We start from the raw sequence: 21,272 nt of genomic DNA on the forward strand, positions 1-21,272 counted from the left end.
TTGCGGACCCATTCATTCCTAAGGGGCAGCACGATGTGCTGCCCGGACACGAAATTGCGGATCCGCACTTCCCCGTCCGCACAAAAAATAGAACATGTCCTATTCTTGTCCGCAATTGCGGACAAGAACAGGCATATTCTATTAGTGCCGGCAATGTGCGGTCCGCAAAATGCAGAACACACATTGCCGTTTTGCGGATCCACAAAACACGTTGCGGACGTGTGAATGGAGCCTTAAATGGTGAATTTATTAACTGTGACACCTGGAAATGTCGCAAAAAAAAAAAAAAGTAGCAGCCCCCTGGTGTATTTAAGACTAACGGTGCATTTAGACCAACAGATTATCTGACCAATCATTGGCAAGATGGCCTGTTATACACACACCAACAATTGGTCAGATAATCTGTTGGTTTAAATGCACCCTAAGGCCCCTTGCAGACAAGCGTGTGCGGATTCGGTCCGGATGCTTTGCGAATGCATTCCGTGAAAAATGCGTGATTTTGCAAACAAAGTCATTCAGTTTGGTCTGCGATCGCGTTCAGTTTTTATTGCGCGGGTGCAATGCGATTTATTGCTTTTTGCAGCCGCGTGATAAAAAACGGAATGTATACAAACAACATCTCTTAGCAACCATCTGTGAAAAACGCACCGCATCCGCACTTGCTTGCGATTTTCACGCAGCTCCATTCACTTCTATGGGGGCCAGCGTTGTGTGAAAAACGCAGAATATAGAACATGCTGCGATTTTCATGCAACGCGCAAGTGATGCCTGAAAACCAACGCACATGTGCACAGCCCCATTGAAATGAATGGGTCTGGATTCCGTGCAGGCGCAATGCGTTCGCATCACGCATTGCACCCGCGTGGAATACTCGCTTGTGTAAAAGGGGCCTAAGGGCTCATGCACATGACCGTGTGCTGGCCGGGCCCATGTTGCAGATCGCAAATTGTGGTCCGCAATGCATTGGCACCGACTGTTGGGCCGCTGCATGTGGACCCATTCACTTGAATTGGGTCCACGATCCGCATCTGATGGTCCGCACCACAAAAAAGTAGTGCATGCACTACTTTTTTGCAGTGCGGAGGTACGGACAGAAAACCCATGGAAGCACTCCGCAGTGCTTCCGATCCGTGCCCCCGTTCCACACCGCAGCGCATCTCCCGGATTGCGGACCTATTCAAGTGAATGGGTCCGCATCCGTGATAAGGGGTGCACACGGCCGGTGCTCGTGTATTGCAGACCTGCTGTATGCATAGAGGCCATTATTCGTGTTTTGCGGACCGTAAAACAAGAGTGGTGTGCATGAGCCCTAACAAAGCTAGAACCAGCCCTGTACCTCACATGGGTCCAGAGACTAGATTATCTTCAGCCCGGCAGTATACAGGGCATGTCCTTTCTGCTGCACTCTCTCCCTGTAACGGCCACAGCTTCTAGCAGAACATATGGCTGGTTGCAGTTGAAGATTTTAATGGAGCGTGTGCGACCAGATCAGTGAGACAGACAAAAAAAATAAGGAAAAGAACGAACAGCAGGTGGCGCTCTACAGATACATTTTATTGAATAACTCAGAGGCTATACTAAAATTTTCAATTACATGCAATTACTAAAGAATTCAGATCCGGGGGCTGGTTTAAAACATGCAGAATATGTTTTGTGACACAACCTCTTTAAAAGTGACATGAAAACAATCTCGAATGATAAATGTCCCCCTATGTGTCTTGAAAATCAATAAAAATAATCTGATTAAAAAAACGTAATCCAGAGCCCTATAGACACAACTAAGTGCACGGACGTATACAGTGCACACCGCTGCTGTCTGACAGGCCCATAGAAACAGCTGTAGTTGGGGACTGTAGACACAGGGCCCCTGTGCTCCAGCAAATGCCACTGCCCCTTTGTTCTGCTGATCGTGAGGGCCCCAGAGCTCTCCCCGGATCACACATTAATAGTTTATCCCAAGGACAGACCAATATTGTGAAATCATGTAAAATGCATTTAAAAGGGATCTGTCATCAGGAAATTCCCTGTTACACCAGGCACAATGTCTTGTAGGGTTCGCTCAGCAGAGTGTAATAATATCTTTCCCTTAGCAATCCGTTGCTTCATTCTGGAGAAAGTACTTCTAATCCATATGCAAATGAGCAGTTAAGTGCACTGAGGGCGGGTCAGCTCCTCCCTCCCCTTCATGACAGGGCCAGGTGAGATGACTACATGTCAATCAAGGAGAGGGAGGGGCTGGTAGAGGAAGCAGGAGGAGCAAAGATGCAAAGTGCGGCTTGGGCCCGCCCTCGGTGCACTTACACCATGGTCTTGGACTATTATCTGCAGTAATATACAAGTAGCACTATACAGAAAGATAAATGCTAAAGTCCAGATCACCAATTATTTTTTTCTACTGACAGCGAGTTTCAGCTCAGCTTTAAATCCTGACGTTGGGAGAATGGAGGGCGGTAGGGGGGAAAAATAAATGGTAATCTGGACCCATTTTCTGCAGGACTACTCATGTATTACTGCAGATGAAAGTCTAAGATTGTGGTGTCACATTCCCTTTAACTGCTCTTTCCACACATCAGCAAATGGCATTCATCATGTAGAGAAAGTGAACACAAGGCACTTACTAAGGCTACTTTCACACTTGCGTTCAGAGCGGGTCCGTCTGATGTCTGCACAGACGGATCCGCTCATATAATGCAGACGTTTGGATCCGTTCTGAACGGATCCGTCTGCATTATAGTTTAGAAAAAATTCTAAGTGTGAAAGTTGTTCAGACGGATCCGTCCAGACTTTACATTGAAAGTCAATGGGGGACGGATCCGCTTGAAAATTGAGCCATATGGTGTCAACTTCAAACGGATCCGTCCCCATTGACTTATCCGTTTGCCTCCGCACGGCCAGGCGGATACCCAAACGCTGCAAGCAGCGTTCAGGTGTCCACTTGCTGAGCGGAGGCTGAACGCTGCCAGACTGATGCATTCTGAGCGGATCCGCATCCACTCAGAATGCATTGGGGCAGTACGGATGCGTTCGGGGCCGCTTGTGAGAGCCTTCAAACGGAACTCACAAGCAGAACCCCGAACGCTAGTGTGAAAGTAGCCTAAGTGTATTGTGATTCTCCATATTGCCTCCTTTGCTGGCTGGATTTTCCCGTCATGTTATACACTGCTCGTTTCCATGGTTACGACTAGGGGTGCACCGAAATGAAAATTCTGGTCCGAAACCGAAAATTCAGGATGCCCTTGACCGAAAACCGAAACTGCCTTTTTGCCCAAACACTTTTAAAATACTTTTTTTTTAATGATTGCCGCTGTTATGGAGAGGGGGATCTGTGGGTGGCGCTGTTATGGAGGGGGGGATCTGTGGGTGGCTCTGTTATGGAGGGGGGGATCTGTGGGTGGCTCTGTTATGGAGGGGGGGATCTGTGGGTGGCGCTGTTATGGAGAGAGGGATCTGTGGGTGGCTCTGTTATGGAGAGGGGGATCTGTGGATGGCTCTGTTATGGAGGGGGGGGATCTGTGGGTGGCGCTGTTATGGAGAGAGGGATCCGTGGGTGGCTCTGTTATGGAGAGGGGGATCCGTGGGTGGCTCTGTTATGGAGAGGGGGATCCGTGGGTGGCTCTGTTATGGAGAGGGGGATCCGTGGGTGGCTCTGTTATGGAGAGGGGGATCTGTGGGTGGCTCTGTTATGGAGAGGGGGATCTGTGGGTGGCGCTGTTATGGAGAGGGGGATCTGTGGGTGGCTCTGTTATGGAGGGGGGGGGGGGATATGTGCACTGTTATGGGCATAACAGTGCACAGATCCCTTTCCCCATAACAGTGCACAGATCCCTTTCCCCATAACAGTGCACAGATCCCCCCTCCCCATAACAGTGCACAGATCCCTTTCCCCATAACAGTGCACAGATCCCTTTCCCCATAACAGTGCACAGATCCCTTTCCCCATAACAATGCACAGATCCCTTTCCCCATAACAGTGCACAGATCCCTTTCCCCATAACAGTGCACAGATCCCTTTCCCCATAACAGTGCACAGATCCCCCCTCCCCATAGCAGTGCCATAGACCGATCCCCCTACCCATAACAGCCCCGGCCCTGCTGCTCACAGCATCACTCACTGCATCTTTATTTTACCTTACAATCGTGACGCTCCAGTAACAACTCTGCCGGCAGAGCGGAGGGCGGCGTAACGTCACTTACTCACGTGACGCACCTGCTCCGCCCACTTTATGAATGAAGGAGGCGGAGCAGGCGCGTCACGTGAGTAAGTGACATTACGCCGCCCTCCGCTCTGCCTGCAGAGTTGTTACCGGAGCGTCACGATTGTAAGGTAAAATAAAGATGCAGTAAACCGCCCGCCCGCAGATGGTGGGTGACAAATCCCACACCCCATATTTTCGGCCGATATGTAACAATATCGGCCGAAATGGATTAGGTACATTTTCGGTCGATATTTTCGGCTGCCGGAATTTCGGTGCACCCCTAGTTACGACCACCCTGCAAATCCAGCAGCAGTGGTCGTGGTTGCGCACTATAGGAAGCACGACTTGTCTTGCAAATAAAAAATATATAAAAATAAAATATAACAAAAAACAAGCCCACAAACAGCTATGTGAATGGAAAAAAATAAAAATTATGGTGGGAAATCAGGGAGTATTTAAAAAAAAAAAAAAAAAGAGGGGGTGGAAATCGCAAGGTCCTGAAGGTGTTAAGCGCCGATAGTCTGTTTCTCTTCTGGAACAAAACTACCAGAGATGTGAAGTCCTAAGTGAAAGGTATTATTACATTCAGTTGAGCTAGCCCTACAAGACACTGGGGGAGATTTACCAAACTGGTGTCAAGTAGAACTGGCTTAGTTGCCCATAACAACCAATCAGATTCCACCTTTTATTTTTCACAGCTCCTTTGGAAAATGAAAGGTGGAATCTGATTGGTTGCTATGGGCAACTAAGCCAGTTCTACTTGACACCAGTTTGATAGATCTCCTCCCCCTCATGTGTCTGGAGTGAAGTAGTCCTTCTAGTCAGTAGGCTTCACTGGGCACCCTTGGGTCCACCATTCACTTACTGCTGTGCACTGATCTCCTCCATTGTGCTTGGTTTATTCTTGTATTTCCTAGTGACAGAACCCTTTAATGCCGAGCACCATATACTTCCAATTCAAAAGGATGATGATACAAAGTGGATTAATTACACAGGAATGATCACGGATTTACACAAACACAAGTGTAATACACATTTTAGGGATATCCACTGATGGTAGAAAATGCAATATTTTAAAAAAAATAAACCTTTTATTGTTAGTCTATGTACGATAAGAATAGTTAGAACCGATTCTTTTCCCATCTGACAAAGATAAAGTTGCCATTTCATAATGAAACCAGTAAAGAAGCTTTAATACACGTGGCCATATGGAAATGTAAAGACGAAACACGTAGGCTTACCTATTACTGATTCAACAGTATTACTAGCAGGGTAGAATGGGAGCGCTTTGGCATTAACACTTGATAGCGCGGTAGGGGACGAACTATCTGAGCCAATACTGGATGCCAGACTAGAAGTTATACTGGATGTTATACTGGAAGCCAGTGGGTTAACCACTGAAAAAACACTGAGATGGTTCTGTTTAAAGAATATATACATTAAATAAGCAAAAAGGAGCAGAGTTTCGTTTTTTTGTTTTATTCCATACAAAATAAACTGTGTCTAGAAACATGAGAAAATTAAAATGAAAATAATATATAGACACTGGTAGTATGAGTGAGGTTAGCATGTCAAGCACAGGTCAAAGGTTATTGAACCGACTCAAGGTTTGATTCACACATCACTGGAAGCATGTCATACAAAGGAGACACGGGGATGCCACGTCAATTCCAAATATTGACATGAGGTGACTGTGCAGTGTACACGTGGCTGCTCTGGTCCCCTTTGTACCATATGCTTATTGAGAAAAGTATATCCCACACTAATCAGCACATGTATACTCAGGCTCACCAGAGAATTTGGACAGAAGAAGTTGGAGCCCCGATGAATTGATGAGCTGGAGGTTCTGGATAAACTGAGGCGCAGATTGAACCCATGCCGGGCTAAATCTGCACCTGCGTAAAAATTATATGGTGCACGTTTAAAGCCCCATAGTAACCGCCGCCGCCAACAAATATGAGCAGCTATTAACGGGTTTACAAAATAGTAAAAATGTGGTCCTGCAGAAGAAAAGATGGGCAAAAGTTTAAAGGGGTTTTCAGGTGGACAGGGCCAGCCTTTAGGATGTTTTCACTGCCCGACCCTGTCCATTAAAGAGCAAAGGGCTTGGCAAGGCAGTTGCAGAGAAAGCAGAGCCTCTAGGTGTAACAGCAACGCCCCTGTTGCTCCTAGAGGCTCATTTGCATATAGTAAACATCCTTTTTCTCAGCAATGCGGGCGCATATGAAGATGGGACCAACACAGATGCCTTCAGCTGCCAAGTGCACATGTAACAGGTCAGCCAGTGTCATAGGCACAAAACTGCTGACAGATGCCCATTAACTTCAGTCTGAATTACCTATGACACTGGCTGACCTGTTACATGTGCAATTGGCAGCTGAAGGCATCTGTGTTGGTCCCATGTTCATATGTGCCCGCATTGCTGAGAGAAATTATGTTTTAATATATGCAAATGAGCCTCTAGGAGCAACGGGGGCATTACCATTACACCTAGAGGCTCTGCTCTCCCTGCAACTGCTGCGTCCTCTGCACTTTGATTGACAGGGCTAGGCAGTGTAAATATCAACTCTGTCAAAGTGCAGAGTGCGCAGAAGTTTCACAGAAAACAGAGTCTCTAGGTGTAACGATAACGCCCCCGTTGCTCCTAGAGGCTAATTTGCATATATTAAAAATGTCTTTTTTTTTTTTTCTCTCAGCAATGCGGGCACACATGAACATGGGACCAACACAAATGCCTTCAGCAGCCAAGCGCACATGTAAGGCTACTTTCACACTTGTGGCAGAGTGATCTGGCAAAACGTATGCCAACCGATGGCATTTGTAAGACTAATCAAGATCCAGATCAGTCTTAAAAATGCCTGATCAGTCAGAAAAATGCATTGAAATGCCCAATCTGTCTTTCCGGTGTCATCCGGCAAAACGGATCCGGCATTTATTTTTTTTCACCCTTTTTTCGGTCTGCAGACCGGAAGGACGGATCCGGCATTCTGGTATTTTGAATGCCAGATCCGGCACTAATACATTCCTATGGAAAAAAAATGACGGAACCGGCATTCAGGCAAGTCTTCAGTTTTTTGGGCCGGAGATAAAACTGTAGCATGCTGCGGTATTATCTTTTGCTTGATCAGTCAAAAAGACTGAACTGAAGACCTCCTGAATGCATGGGGATATAACTGATCAGTTCTTTTCCAGCATTGAGCCCCTTTGACGGAACTCAGTGCCGGAAAAGAAAAACGCAAGTGTGAAAGTACCCTAAAAGGTCAGCCAGTTTGATAGGTACAAAACTGCTGACAGATGCCCTTTAAGTCCAATATGGCTGAATTTTAGCATCTATCGTGCAGCCATAACACAAGGTTCAGCAGAATCAAAAGAGAAAAAAGGCAGGTCTTGTGGCAGTAATATGGACCCTGTAGTATGGCATATGGCGGTATAAGGGGTAATACTGTATATCCATACTAGATACTCCGCTCAGACAGAATGCATGAAGAATTTACAACTCACCAAGACATTTAAGGAGACTCCAGTGGTAAAAGAACAGAAGTAAATGAAGCAACGACTCTCTAATACATTCACTAACAGTCAAACGCCTACGTATATGAAAGCAGAAAACAATGTACACTTTATCAGCATGGGCCACCTTGAAGAGGCAGAGAGGATTCCTAAAGAAATGCTCCAGATGTCAAATAAAATTTACCCAATATTCCTGTTTGATAGGGCAGTGTAATATTTCACTTGCTACGTTATGAAGTGGAAAATCAGGTGAAATGACGTACAACACAGCAGCCATTAGGGTCCACGACAGCAAGAGCCGGTAGGGCCAGCAGCTCCACACCCTGCCTTATAAAAGGAGGTTGTTGAGCATTTTAAGCTATCCACATGCAATGAATATGGTATAGAGAGGGAGTTGTCTCAGACAAGTCACCTACACAGTCAAGTCACATTATTATGACCACCAGCTAATATCCAGAGTAATCTCCATGCGCAGCACGGACAGCAGGTAGACAGGGTAGGAGTGACTCAGTAAGGTCCAGGTAGGTGGTCACAGGTATCTGGAGCCATGCTGACTGCAGTGCGTCCCCCAGCTGCTGGAGGGGGCTTGGGGGAGGATCCATACAGCGAACAGGACGATCGAGGTGGTCCCACAGATGCTCAGTTGGGCCCAAGTCTGGGGAATTAGGGGGCCTGGAAGTCTTGGTCATGTTCATCCAACCAATGTCAGACATTTCTAGTCATGTGAGGTCACATGGTCTTGCTGAAAGATCACACCCGACTCAGGGAAGACAATCAGTATGAATGGGTGTACGTGATCTGCAAGGATAGATTCATTCCCAAATCAATTAAAAGCGCCTTCCACTTGGATGAATGGCCCAGAGAATGCCACAAAAACCTTCCCCGGACCAGAACACTGCCACCTCCAGCAATGGCTGCAGGGTGTTTGTTCTCTGATGTTTTTTCTCCTGACACATCAACGTTCATCCGTTTGAAGCAGAAAATGTAGCTCATTGGAGAAGACAACCCTTCGCCAATCAGCGGAGGTCCAATTGCGACACTGCCGCGAGTATTGGAGCCTTTTCTGCCAAAGCAACCTTAATAGCAGCGGTGCACGGACCATCCATCTGCCTCTGAGCCCCATACGCAGTAGGGTTCGCCGAACTGTTGTTTTAGACACGTCTGGTTCATTTTGGGGGTGAGCTGCTCCACTGCAGTGTGTCCATGCACTTGTGTGCACCTTCATAGCCAACGTTCACCTCTCTCATCAATGGCACGTGGTGCTCTGCTGTTTTCAAGTCTTTTATTCGCAACAGTGCCATTGGTCCACTCACAATACATTTTAATCACAGCAGCATGAGAACAGTTCACACTGCGCAGTTTCCCCAAATACCGCCACCCGCGGCCTGAATAAAACCAATAATCATCCCTTTTTGCAACTTAGATAAAATAGCCCCTTTAAACCAAGACAGCAACGAGGGCTGTGTGTGCAGACAGCCTATCGCACACCTTATACACCCACCGAGGCAGCTCACCACACAGGACTTACTTCATGAGCTACGCGCCGTTGACGTAAAAAGTAAGAAGTCATAATAATGCGACTCGACTGTGTACAAGACCCTCCATGCCCCTCATCAGTTTAGTTGCTCTCCTTTATAATTTGTCCAGCTCCAGGGCATCCCTTCTATGAAGTGGTGCCCAGAACTGAACTGCATATTCCAGATGAGTCCGCACCGATGCTTGGTAAATTAGTAATATTACATCTGTGTCCTGCGAGTCCATGTCCTTTGTTCTACGCAGCCTTAGAAGCAGCTTACTGACATTGCTGCGATTAGTCTACCCAGATTCTCCTCTACAAGCGACTGTCGAAAGTTTTTCTCCCTGACCAGGGCATATGTCACAAGCAGATTATTAGTGCCCAGATGCAAAATCTCAAATTTATCGACGTGTAATCTCATTTGCCAAGTGGACGCTGGGGATTTTACACACAAACGTCTGTAGCCTTAGTGCTACGTGGGGCAGCACCCACGATGTGCGCCAAAGGGCTGCTAGGATCCTGCCAAAACTAATGAGCGGGAATTTTACAGCTATAGTTATCAAAGGTGCTACAAAAACAGCAATTCTAACTGTGGAGGACCCAAAACATCCTTCCATTAGACAGAAAGCGGACTGATTTCAATAGGAACTACGTAATGCTTCATTTTTCCTGTGTTGTAAAGAAGAAGTGCAACAATTGCTGCCGGGTTCTCCCCAGATTACAGCCGATCATTGGGACACCCTGTGATAAGCATTTCTTCAGCTTTGCTTTAAGAATCTACACTCTTTGAGGAGCCTCTTCAAAATTATACCAGGTGACAAAATGGACCCATAGGCAATTACATTTTTACTTTGCAATTTATGGATCAAGTGAAGATTATGTCCCCCGATTGAACAAATGAAGACTGTGTCCCTCATCTCCCGGTCTCTGGCGCCAACTCCAATCGTACCGTTTCCAGTAACGCGGAGACAGCATAAGCTTCTTCCTCAAGCAATAAACTTAGAGAGGTTTTCCGAGATTTTGATACTGATGACCCATCCTCAGTATAGATTATCAGTATCTGATCAGTGGGAGTCAGACACCCGGGACCACCGCCGATCAGCTGTTTGAGAAGGCACCGCCGCTCCCGTGAGCGCCGTGGCCTTCTCCGCGCTTCCCAAGCATAGCGCTGTACATTGAATAGCAGCCTTGGTTGGTATGGCATTGAAGTGAATGGGACTGAGCTGCGCCTAGGAAACGTGACCGATGAAGGTGTCGTCACTAACCTAAGGAAAGCAGCGAGAAGGCCTTGGCGCTACTGCAAGTGCCGCTGCCTTCTCCAACAGCTGATCAGCGGTGGATTGGGTGTCAGACCCCCCACTGATCAGATACTGGTATTAAAGTCATAGAAAACCCTTGTAATGTACACCAATCCGTAAAAATACTGGCAGTGGACATATACTTCATTTGTGTGAGGGGGACATGATCTTCACTTGATCACAGTTTACTTTCCACATTACTAGTGGATGCGGATTTTCAAACATGCAAACATTACACATCTCATGCAATTTTTTTCCCCCCGCTCGGTTAACTTTCCCATCGCAAGTTCATTGACGATGATGAAAGCAATATTAATTAGCTTGGCTAAATGGAGCCGATCTTAAGCCTGATCTGGTAACGTAAGCATGAATGGAGCATCCACCCTACAAAGTTTAGGCTACGTTCACATATGCCATGTGAACTCCAGCAGGGGAACAGACTGCCAGGGTTCACCGTATCCAGGCATAGCCGATAGGGCCGTGCACCGCCAGATCCCCATTGACTACAAGGGGATCTGACTGCTTTCTGGCATAAAAAACAGCCAAAAAGTCTTGCATGCAGGACTTTTTGTCCAGCCGAAAGTCTGCATTTATGTTGGAAAGTGGCCAGATCCCATTATAGTGAATGGGGGTCCGGCAGTGCGTGGCCCTATCTGGCTATGCCGCATATGGTGCAGTTTGTTCCTCGTACATATGAACATAGCCTTATTACTATAGAAAAGTCAATCCTCCACCGGTCATTCATACCTGTTTGTTTTCTTGGTCATTCAATTTATGATTATTATCCAAAGACAGGCACTTGTGTTTTGCCTATAAAAGCAAGGGAGACATTTGTAATAAGAGAATTTCAAGCAAAACCAAAGTTATCAAAGCAAATACATGGACAAAGTATCTGACGCCGGCTCGGTTACGGAATATTTGTAGCCGATTGAACATGGTCAAGAAGCCAAAGCTACATGGGTGACATTATTGTCGGCTTCATTATTTCTGACAAAAGGAAAAACAATAGATAAATCATTACATCCCCGAAATGTTCACTGTGGGAATTTGCGCTGCACAGGTTTTACAAAACGTCGCCTAAATAATAACTGCAGAGAAATACCACAAAACACATTAAATATTGCTGGTTTAACGTTGGGAAATGCTATCAATGTATGATTGGTGGGGACTCTGGGCCCCGGGACCCCCTGGTCGATCAGCAAAAAAAGTGCATACACTGTGAGGGTGCCGCCACATGTTCAGGTTTTTGAAGCCAAAATGTGGAGCTTATCCTGGAAAGGATAATGTTAAGCCATCCTCAGGATAAGTCATCATTATCACATCGGCGGGGTCCGAGTCCCAGCACCCCCACCGATCAGCTGTTTAACAAGTTTCCCCAAGAACAGCGCTGTACATTGTATAGTGGCTGTGCTTGGTATTGCAGCTCAGCCTCATTGACTTGAAGGGGACTGAGCCGCACCTAGGCCAGGGATCAGCAACCGTCGGCACGCCCACTGCTGTGAAACTACAACTCCCAGCATGCACACTTACCAGGCTGTTCTTGTAACTCCCATAGGAGTGAAAGGAGGATTCTGGGAGTTGTAGTTTTTGAACAGCTGGAGTGCCAGAGGTTGCTGATCCCTGACCTAGGCCTTGCGACCAATGTATGGTGAGGTCACTGGCTTAGAAAGAGGCCGCGCCCGACCTCTTCTAACAGCTGATGGGTGGGGGTCCCGAGTGTCAGACTTCCCCTGATCTGGTACTGATGACCAATCCTCAGGATAGGTCATCAATATCTATTCCCTGATGACCCCGGTTAATGACTGATACTTATGTTTTTTCAACATCCTTCCATCTGCTAGTCCATACAAACAGCTGTGTCATGACTAATCCTATAGATGTCTAGACCTGCACCAGATGTATCACAGTGCGGTGCAGGGGCAGACACTTTCTTCTCACTCTATACCAACTATCAGTTACCTGAAGACAGATTTTTATGCCAAAATTGTGGAGAAATTTAGGCGCAAAATGGCACATCTTAGGTCCTGCACCCTTTTTGGGGAAGACATTAGTGAAATCAGGGCCAGTGTACTTTTCCTGTTTTGTCATGTTTTTGGTGGCATTTGCACAACATCCACACCATGATGCTGCCACCACTATGCTTCACTGTGGGAATGGTATTTTCGGGTGATGGGACATGTTAGGTTGGCACCACACATAGCATTTCCCATGACCAGAGAACCTTCTTCCACGTGTTTGAGGAGCCTGCCACATGCAGTTTGGGGAAGTCCAAACGTCCTTTATGTTTTTCTTTAAGCAATGGTCAACCTTCCATAAAGCTCCCCTCTGTGGAGTGTACGGTTTATACTGGTCCTATGGATGGACACGCCAACTGGTGCTGTGGATTTTCGGAGCTCCAGTGTTATGGTTGTCTTTCGAACGCCCTCCTTGCTTGGTCTGGGAGATTTGGTGGGCAACCTTCTCTTGTCGGGTTTGGAGTTGTGCTGTATTCTTTCCATTTTGTTATAATGGATAAATGGCGCTCTGAGGGGTGTTCATATTTTGGGATATTTTTATAGCCAACCCTAATATATACTTCTCTATGACTTTGCTTCTGAACTCTTTGGTCGTCAGGTTGCTCGCTTAGTAGTATTATGGACTCTATCAAAATAGGTGTATTCCTATTCACATCATTTCACACTGATTGCACACAGGGGGGCCTTATTCAACTAAGGCTACTTTCACACTTGCGGCAGAGTGATCTGGAAAATAGTTCAGTCGCCGGAACTGCCTGCCGGATCCGTCAAAACGTATGCCAACTGATGGCATTTGTAAGACTCATCAGGATCCTGATCCGTCTTACAAATGCATTGAAATGCCCGATCCGTCTTTCCGGTGTTATCCGGAGAAACGGATCCGGCATTTATTTTTTTCAGATTTTTTTTTCGGTCTGCGGATCCGGCATTCCGGTATTTTAACTCATACATTCCCATGTTCAGTTTTTTGGGCTGGAGATAAAACCGTAGCATGCTGCGGTTTTATCTCAGTCCTGATCAGTCAAAAAGACTGAACTGAAGACGTCCTGAACGGATTTCTCTCCATTCAGAATGCATGGGGATAAAACTGATCGGTTCTTTTCCGGTACTGACCCCCTAGGACGGAACTCCGTGCCGGAAAGTAAAAAGGCTAGTGTGAAAGTACCTTACCAAACCTTTTTTAGGATTTCATAGCAAAGGCAGTGAATACATATGCGCTCACAGCTTTTCCATTTTTTACATGGTGTTTCTCATTCCCCTATAACACTCTGGACTACTGTGTCAGGTCCGTTACATAAAATCTAAGTAAAAAAACATTTTAGTTACAGGTCCTAATGCAAAAAATACAACAAAACATCAAGGGGATATATAAAGTAAATAATATAATATGTAAAAACCATATAAAAGTCATTGGCCATTTCGAAATGAAGTTTCACCAAGGGTTAGCCTCAGAAATCAGGTTACATAGTCTCCATAAGGCTCTGTTCACATTTTACATTGATGTAACCGTCGATACTACAGAACAATAACTGGACTCTACGTGAACTTGGTGTGACGCTATGGATAGTTTTTGTATGGATTTTGTATTCTTTCAACAAGGAACATTTTGCATTAGTTTTGGATGTACTAAGCGAGAATCCCGAATGTACGTCAGTGAAGTGATTCATATTGAGGCGATAATGCGGCCATATGTCCTTGTGCTTCACATTTTCATCATGGCTTCCATTATTAACAGAGATATACATGCACCAGTCCAATTTTGAACTGCTTCTTGACATAAAGAACAGGATGGTGTCCAGAGCAAAAACCCGAAACCAGAAGCCTTATGGTCAGTCAGCATAAAGGCTATGGAAACTTTCAGGGCAACATTTATTTTTATTTTTTTATAATTGCATTTTACTCATTTTTTGGCTAAAAGTTATTTTTTCAATTGGTCTTTATTAAAAATTATTAGCCGTTTTTGAGATACAGAGGTTAAAAAAAAAAATTAAAAAATCAGTCTGTTTGCAAAGAATCACTTGTCAGTCCCATCAGCTGTTGGCTCATGTGAAGCCTTATGTCTCATCCATCTCCTGACCTCAAACACTCATTTTAGCCACATTCTTATCAGTTTAATAAGAGTTTAATCAGTGTTTATGAGGTGGAGATCAGAGATAAGGCTTCACATGAGCCATCAGCTGATGTGACTGAGAAGTGATACTCTACAAAGAGACGTTTTGTTTTGTTTTTACCACTGTATAATCAAAAAAGGGCTGAAAAAGGTTTTTAAAATTTTTTTAGCCCAAAATGATTAAAATGCAATCATAAAATAATTGCCCCATAGGTGTCCATAGTATTTAATACAAAAGAGAAGCATATTTCAGCCTCATATCTATGACTATTAGAACTCAAAATGATAGAAAATGTGCTGCAGCTACCCCAGTAACATAGGTATAAGTCCTATGCATTCCTGAGGATAGTGCTCACAGTGCCCCCTGTGAAAGCGGTCTATATGAGCATACACAGCAGCCTGACAATCATTGCCCCGATATATGGGGGTGGGGGGGGGCTCTCCTTAAAAATACAAAGGACTCAGCTGGACTCAGTCAGTGTGCCTGGGAGCCAAAGAGCACAACAAATTTTTGTGCTGTTTTGGCTACTAGGAGCACAGACCCGTAGGTGTAATATTGTGCTCTTACATAGGGAGGCACATGAAGCCGACAGGTCCGCTTTAAGGGGAAGGTCTACATTATTTGATGAAATGGATTAATAATTATATGTGCATTTAAGAGTCACTCCAGGCAAGAACAGCAAATTTGTCACAGAGTTTTAGGCTAGTTTCACATCTGTTTACCTGGTTGCTGAATACTACCATTCACCGCAGGACCCCGCTGAATATAATGGGATCCAGCCGGACAAAAAAAAAAAAAAAAAAAAAAGGATGAATGAAAACTCGGCAGTCATGCTGGATCCCCATCAGATCCCATTATAGCCGATGCCTGATAGAGTGGCAGGCTACTCCTCTGAAACTAGCCTTACATGCTCCCAAAGATTTGTTCGCCTGAATGGTGCCGTTAGAGAGAGGCCCTGCTGTCCCCTACCAGGCTGCAGGCACCTTTCACGCTAGCGCTTGAGATCTCGCCGGCTGGTTTTCTTCCGCCCAAATCTTGGCATATTTGCCAGGTTGCGGCTTGATCTCCGCCGGTCCCCATTATAGTTAAAGAGTAACTAAACTTTTGATTAACTTTTTGGTAAAATGTCTTTAATGCCATAATACTTTTTGTAATATACTTTAAGGCATTTTGTATTTTTATTACAGCCCAGAGCGCACTATTTCCCGTGCACTTAAGATTCACTTCTCAGCGGTGTACGGAGTATGGGCTCTACAGTTTACGAATGGGGCCACAGCACAGGGAGTACGGACAGGAGCGCACATTGCTGCTTCTGCCTTTGCCCCCCGAGGTTTACTAAATCCTGGCATAGCACAACAGTAGCCTGTAACCATGTACTGTGCCAGGATTAGCTGAGTGGAGCGGGCTCATGCCTGTGCCTGCTTCGCCAAGCCAAAAGTTGACATGCAGGACTCTGAGCTTAGCAAAGCAGGCACAGGGTTATAACAGAATATATACATGACGGAAAATAACGGAACCGTTATTTGTGCCCATAGAAATGTATTAGGACGGCGCAAAACAGAATGCCTTTTAAAGACTTCCGTTTTGCATTCAGTCCTAGAATTAGGTTAGAACGGCACACTATAACGGAATTACTAACGCTGATGTGAAACCGCCCTAATCGGACAGCTCCTTATCTCTGACTCCCTGACATTATGAACACTCATAGCTCTTACTGATAATAATGTGGCTAAGGCTACTTCCACACTTGAGTTTTTGCCTGATCCGTCATGGATCTGCAAAAACGCTTCCATTACAATAATACAACCATCTGCATCCGTCATGAACGGATCCGGTTGTATTATGTCTTCTATAGCCAAGACAGATCCGTTATGAACAGCACTGAAAAAGTCAATGGGGGACGGATCAGTTTTCTATTGTGTCAGAAAAAACGGATCCGTCCCCATTGACTTGCATTGTGGGTTCATCTTGCTCTGCATCCCAAGTGGTACCTTGGAACCCAACCAGAGTTTGGGAAAAGTTTTTTTTACTGTATAAATCAATTTCTGAAGTTATTATGCAAAGTCTCGCGAGACTTCGCGAAGTAATAACTTCGGCTCATCAGAGCCAATACATTCTAATACTGTACGCAGTGCTCGCTCCGTACACTACTGAAACAAAGTTTTATGCAAATCGACTTTGGAGGTTTCAACCGAAGTCAATTCGCTCATCCCTATTGAGACCCTATGACGGATCTCAATACCGGAAAATATTAACGCTAGTGTGAAAGTAGCCATAAATAAGGCTTTATGACCGTAGTAAATTAGAGGTGAGGGTTATTAGATGACCGCACAAAGTACCAGTCACACAGCTACAAAAACAGTTAACCCTTTGTGACCGAACAGCTCAATATTTTCAATAAAGACCAATTGAAATTTGCCTCCGAAAGGTGTACAAAGGCCTTTACCTTATGGACCATAATAAAATTAGCAATGGAATTAAAAAAGCCTAAAGCAATAGTCCCCAGTCATAAAGAAATACAAAACACACAGTAAATGATGAGAAAATGATCAAATAGGGGGAGAAATCTTTGTGCTGAAATATAAGTGATCTGTGCAGAAACTTATGGAAATGTTGACACAATCCTCATTGCTCGAGTCGCAAGAACAGATCAAAGTTATATGTTCTCAATTAGGAAAAATAAAAATCAGTCCGTGGTTATTTTGTCTCAAGCAAGATGAACTGTAGCCGTTGTAATATAGATGAGGGATCCTGCAGAGGATACAGAATAAACGGATCCTAATAAAACGCGATCCTCTGCATAAGAATGCCGCTCCTCAGTGTGGTGACTTGAAGGGTCCATTCACACGTCCGTAGTGTATTGCGGATCCGCAGTACACCCAGCCGGCACCCCCCATAGAACTGCCTATTCTTGTCCGCAATTGCAGACAAGAATAGGACATGTTCTATTTTTTTCCGGAGCTGCGGACCAGAAGTTCGGGGCCGCGCTCCGGAAATGCTGATACGGAGAGCCCATAGTGTGCTCTCCGCAATCCATTCCTGCCCCATTGAGAATGAATGGGTCCGCACCCGTACCAGATATTGCGGAATGGATGCAGACCCATCCCACGGACGTGTGAATGGACCCTTAAGGCAGGGCTCGACAAATCCCAGGCGCCAGGTCGCCATGGCGACCAGGAATTTAGTCCTGGCGCTTGGGTATTTGTCAGCCCGTTTTCAAAGGTGCCCGGGCGATGGGTGCGGAGCTGCCGTTCTGTCCGGAGGCAGCACAGTTGAAACATCTCCGTCACAGCACACAATAGCAGAGACGCTGGCAGCAGGGAGGGGAGGGGCTCGGGAGGAGTGTAATCTGATCCTAGAGTGGAAGCTGCTTCTGCCAGCCCCTCCCCTCCCCGCCCACCAACCAATCAGAGCTGAGGCAAGGCAAGCACTAGCAGCTCTGAGTCACTGACACAAGTAAGTACAGGGAGTCTAAGTAAGAAAGAATCGAATGAGTCTCAGGTTAAAAGAATCTGAAGATCCTGCAGTTAGTGACTCATTCGATTCTTTGAGTTAAAAGAACCGTCAGTCAGACTCTAGAACAGGTTACACTGAGGCTGTCGCTGATGCTTTAGCAGTAGTGATAAGATTAGGGACAGGAGCAGAGAGATTAGAGAAGTGACAGGACACAGTTTAGATTACAGTTTGAATTAACCCTTTAGGATCAAATTGGCTTCTCAAGGAGATCTATATGTTAAAGGCATCCCTTCTTCTGTCTCATTCAGTAGCTATAGAACTAAGGCTACTTTCACACTTGCGGCAGGACGGATCAGGCAGGCTGTTCACCCTGTCGGATCCGTCCTTCCGCTGTTTCGCTGGACCGCAGCTCTGTCCCCATTGACTATAATGGGGGCAGAGCTCTGGCGCAGCACGGCAGTTCATGGTGAAAGGCCGCCGGACTAAAAGTCCTGCATGTCCAACTTTTTAGTCCGGCGGCCTCTCACCGCGAACTGCCATGCTGCGCCGGAGCTCCACCCCCGTCCCCATTATAGTCAATAGGGTCCGGGGACGGAGCGGCAGTATATGTAACATGGTATACAGCATTATTGGGGGGGCTCTATGGAGAAGTGGGGGGGGGGCACTATGGGGGCACCTACTAGGGGCTTTATGACGCGGCTCCGCTTGGCTCCTAACTTTTTTAGCTGGCTCCTAGATTCCAAGGAAATTTGTCAAGCCCTGCCTTAAGGGGTTGTCCCAAGAAAAATATTCTACAGTTTTCAAACCAGCACCCAAATCTGAATAATTGTATAGAATAAAAAATTTGGTATAGCCCCCGAGTTATTCAATAAAATTTACCTGTGGAGCGCCACCTGCTGTTTATTATTTTTTATTTCTTTCTCCTGCTCGCTGACAGCCGCACATGCTCAGTTCCATCTTTCAACTGCCTCCTGAGCTATGATAGGGACAGAGCTGCAGCAGAAAGGACATGCCCCCCATTGAGCTGCCAGCTTGATATAAATCTAGCACAGCAATTGGAGCAATAAATGGGGAGATCTCTGGATCCATGTCAGGTACAGGGCTGGTTCTAGCTTTGTTAGAAAGAGATTGCCATATACTGTATAATGATTTTCATTTTTCAAATTAATCATGCGATAGGCTTTTCCGGGACTTTAATATTGATAGCCTATCCTCAGAACAGGCCATCAGAGTAAGACCAGTAGGGGTCTGAATCTTAGCACCACTGCTAATCCACAATTTGAAGGGGCTGCGGCTCTTGTACAAGGGGACACATCTGCAAAACCTTGGCATCGTCATTACTAAGCAGGTGGTAGGCAGACCCATGTAAAAATTGAAGAGGCCTCTATGCTCGCACAAGGGGCACGGCCTATTCAAAGTCGGGCCCCCACCGATTTGACATTGCTGGCCTAGGCCATCGATATTCTGATCCTAAAAAAACTTTTAAAAAAGGACACTGACCCACTATTAACTTAACCACTTCATTACCGAAGTGTTTATCCCCCTTCCTTACCAGGTCAGTTTTTCAGTTGTAGCGCTGCGTCTATCTAACTGCAAATAACCGATTCATTTCTGAGCCAGTCTACATGTATTTGATATTATTTTGCTTGGGACACCTTAGACCTTTCTTTTGTGCCACTAGATGATGGATATAATATTTTAAAAAAATTAAGGAAAAATTGAAAAATTATGAAAAATATATTTTTCCTTTCTTAATTTCTTTTTTCTAACTATTACAAAAGGTTTCAAGACAAAACATTTCTAAAATCATTACTGTACTATTATACTTCTATCCTTCTATCTTCATTCAGCAGGACCTGCGCTGAAGTCACCACACACACCACGTGGTGAGCGCGATTATGTCATCAAAGGTCCTTTTGCAGGTCCTGAAAGAAGAAGAAAGAAGAAGATGCCGGCTGCGCAAACAAGTGGATGAGGGGAGTTACGTTTTTAATATTTTTTAACCCTCAATTGACATTATACTTGGCATCCTCTATTAAAGAATGCTATTATTTTCCCTTATAACTATGTTATAATGGAAAATAATAAAATCTACAGAACACCGAACCCAAACTTCAGTGAAGAAAAAAAAATGAGCGGAACGCAATCGCAGTCAAAACTGACTGTAATTGCGTGCCTACTTACGCTTACGTTTCCCGCAATGCACCCTGAACGCATCCGGCCCTCACCCGCAACGCCTGTGTGAACGGGGCCTAATATTGGAAGGGATGCAGAGAGACGGAGCCCTGTCAATCCTCTTTCTGAAGAGGCTGCTGTGCTCCATGGATGCTCTGCCATGTTCATCAGTCCCATGGCCTAGGCCTGTGATGGCTAACCTCCGGCACTCCAGCTCCGGTAAAACTACAACTCCCAAGATGTACATTGGCTTGGATAGAGCATGCAGGGAGTCGTAGTTTCACCACAGCTGGAGTGCCGGAGGTTAGCCATCACGGGCCTAGGCGGAGATCTGTCCCATTCAAGTGGGGGTTAAGCTGCAATACTAAGCACAGCCGTTATACAATGGACGACGCCGAGCTGCAAGGCTAGGGCGCTCACATAGTAATAGAAGCTCTTAGCGCACATACGTGTCGGGCCCATCTACCAGTCGTCAAGGTGGCTTCCGCAGATGGATCCCCATCACTAAAGATCCTGCCTCACTTTGGACTTACTTGAATATGCCCTGAATATTGTAGGCTTAAGCAAGTCCAAAGTGAGGCAGGATCTTTAGTGATGGGGATCCATCTGCGGAAGCCACCTTGACGCCTGGTAGATGGGCCCGACACGTATGTGCGCTAAGAGCTTCCATTACTCATTTATAGTCTGTATTGTACCACTTTTATCTAGAATGACCCCCAATTCTTAGCGCTATTGTTATATATATATATACACACACATTATATATATATATATATATATACACTGCGTGCATAATTATTAGGCAAATGAGTATTTTGACCACATCATCCTCTTTATGCATGTTGTCTTACTCCAAGCTGTATAGGCTCGAAAGCCTACTACCAATTAAGCATATTAGGTGATGTGTATCTCTGTAATGAGAAGGGGTGTGGTCTAATGACATCAACACCCTATATCAGGTGTGCATAATTATTAGGCAACTTCCTTTCCTTTGG

At 45.5% G+C, this 21,272-nt stretch overlaps 1 protein-coding gene across 2 annotated transcripts in view; it reads right to left on the reverse strand.

The window, feature by feature from the left end:
* UNKL (unk like zinc finger) overlaps positions 1-21,272 on the reverse strand; it is an 87,051-nt gene that overhangs the window by 16,875 nt on the left and 48,904 nt on the right. For both annotated transcript variants that reach the window (XM_040439397.1, XM_040439396.1), the window contains exons 9-10: positions 11,268-11,330; positions 5,438-5,615 (exon numbers count right to left, since the gene is read on the reverse strand). In XM_040439397.1, the coding sequence (XP_040295331.1) occupies positions 5,438-5,615; positions 11,268-11,330 (241 nt within the window). The remainder of the gene's footprint in view (positions 1-5,437; positions 5,616-11,267; positions 11,331-21,272) is intronic.

The sequence above is a fragment of the Bufo bufo genome, chromosome 7, assembly GCF_905171765.1.
Source record: "Bufo bufo chromosome 7, aBufBuf1.1, whole genome shotgun sequence".
Lineage (NCBI taxonomy): Eukaryota > Metazoa > Chordata > Amphibia > Anura > Bufonidae > Bufo > Bufo bufo.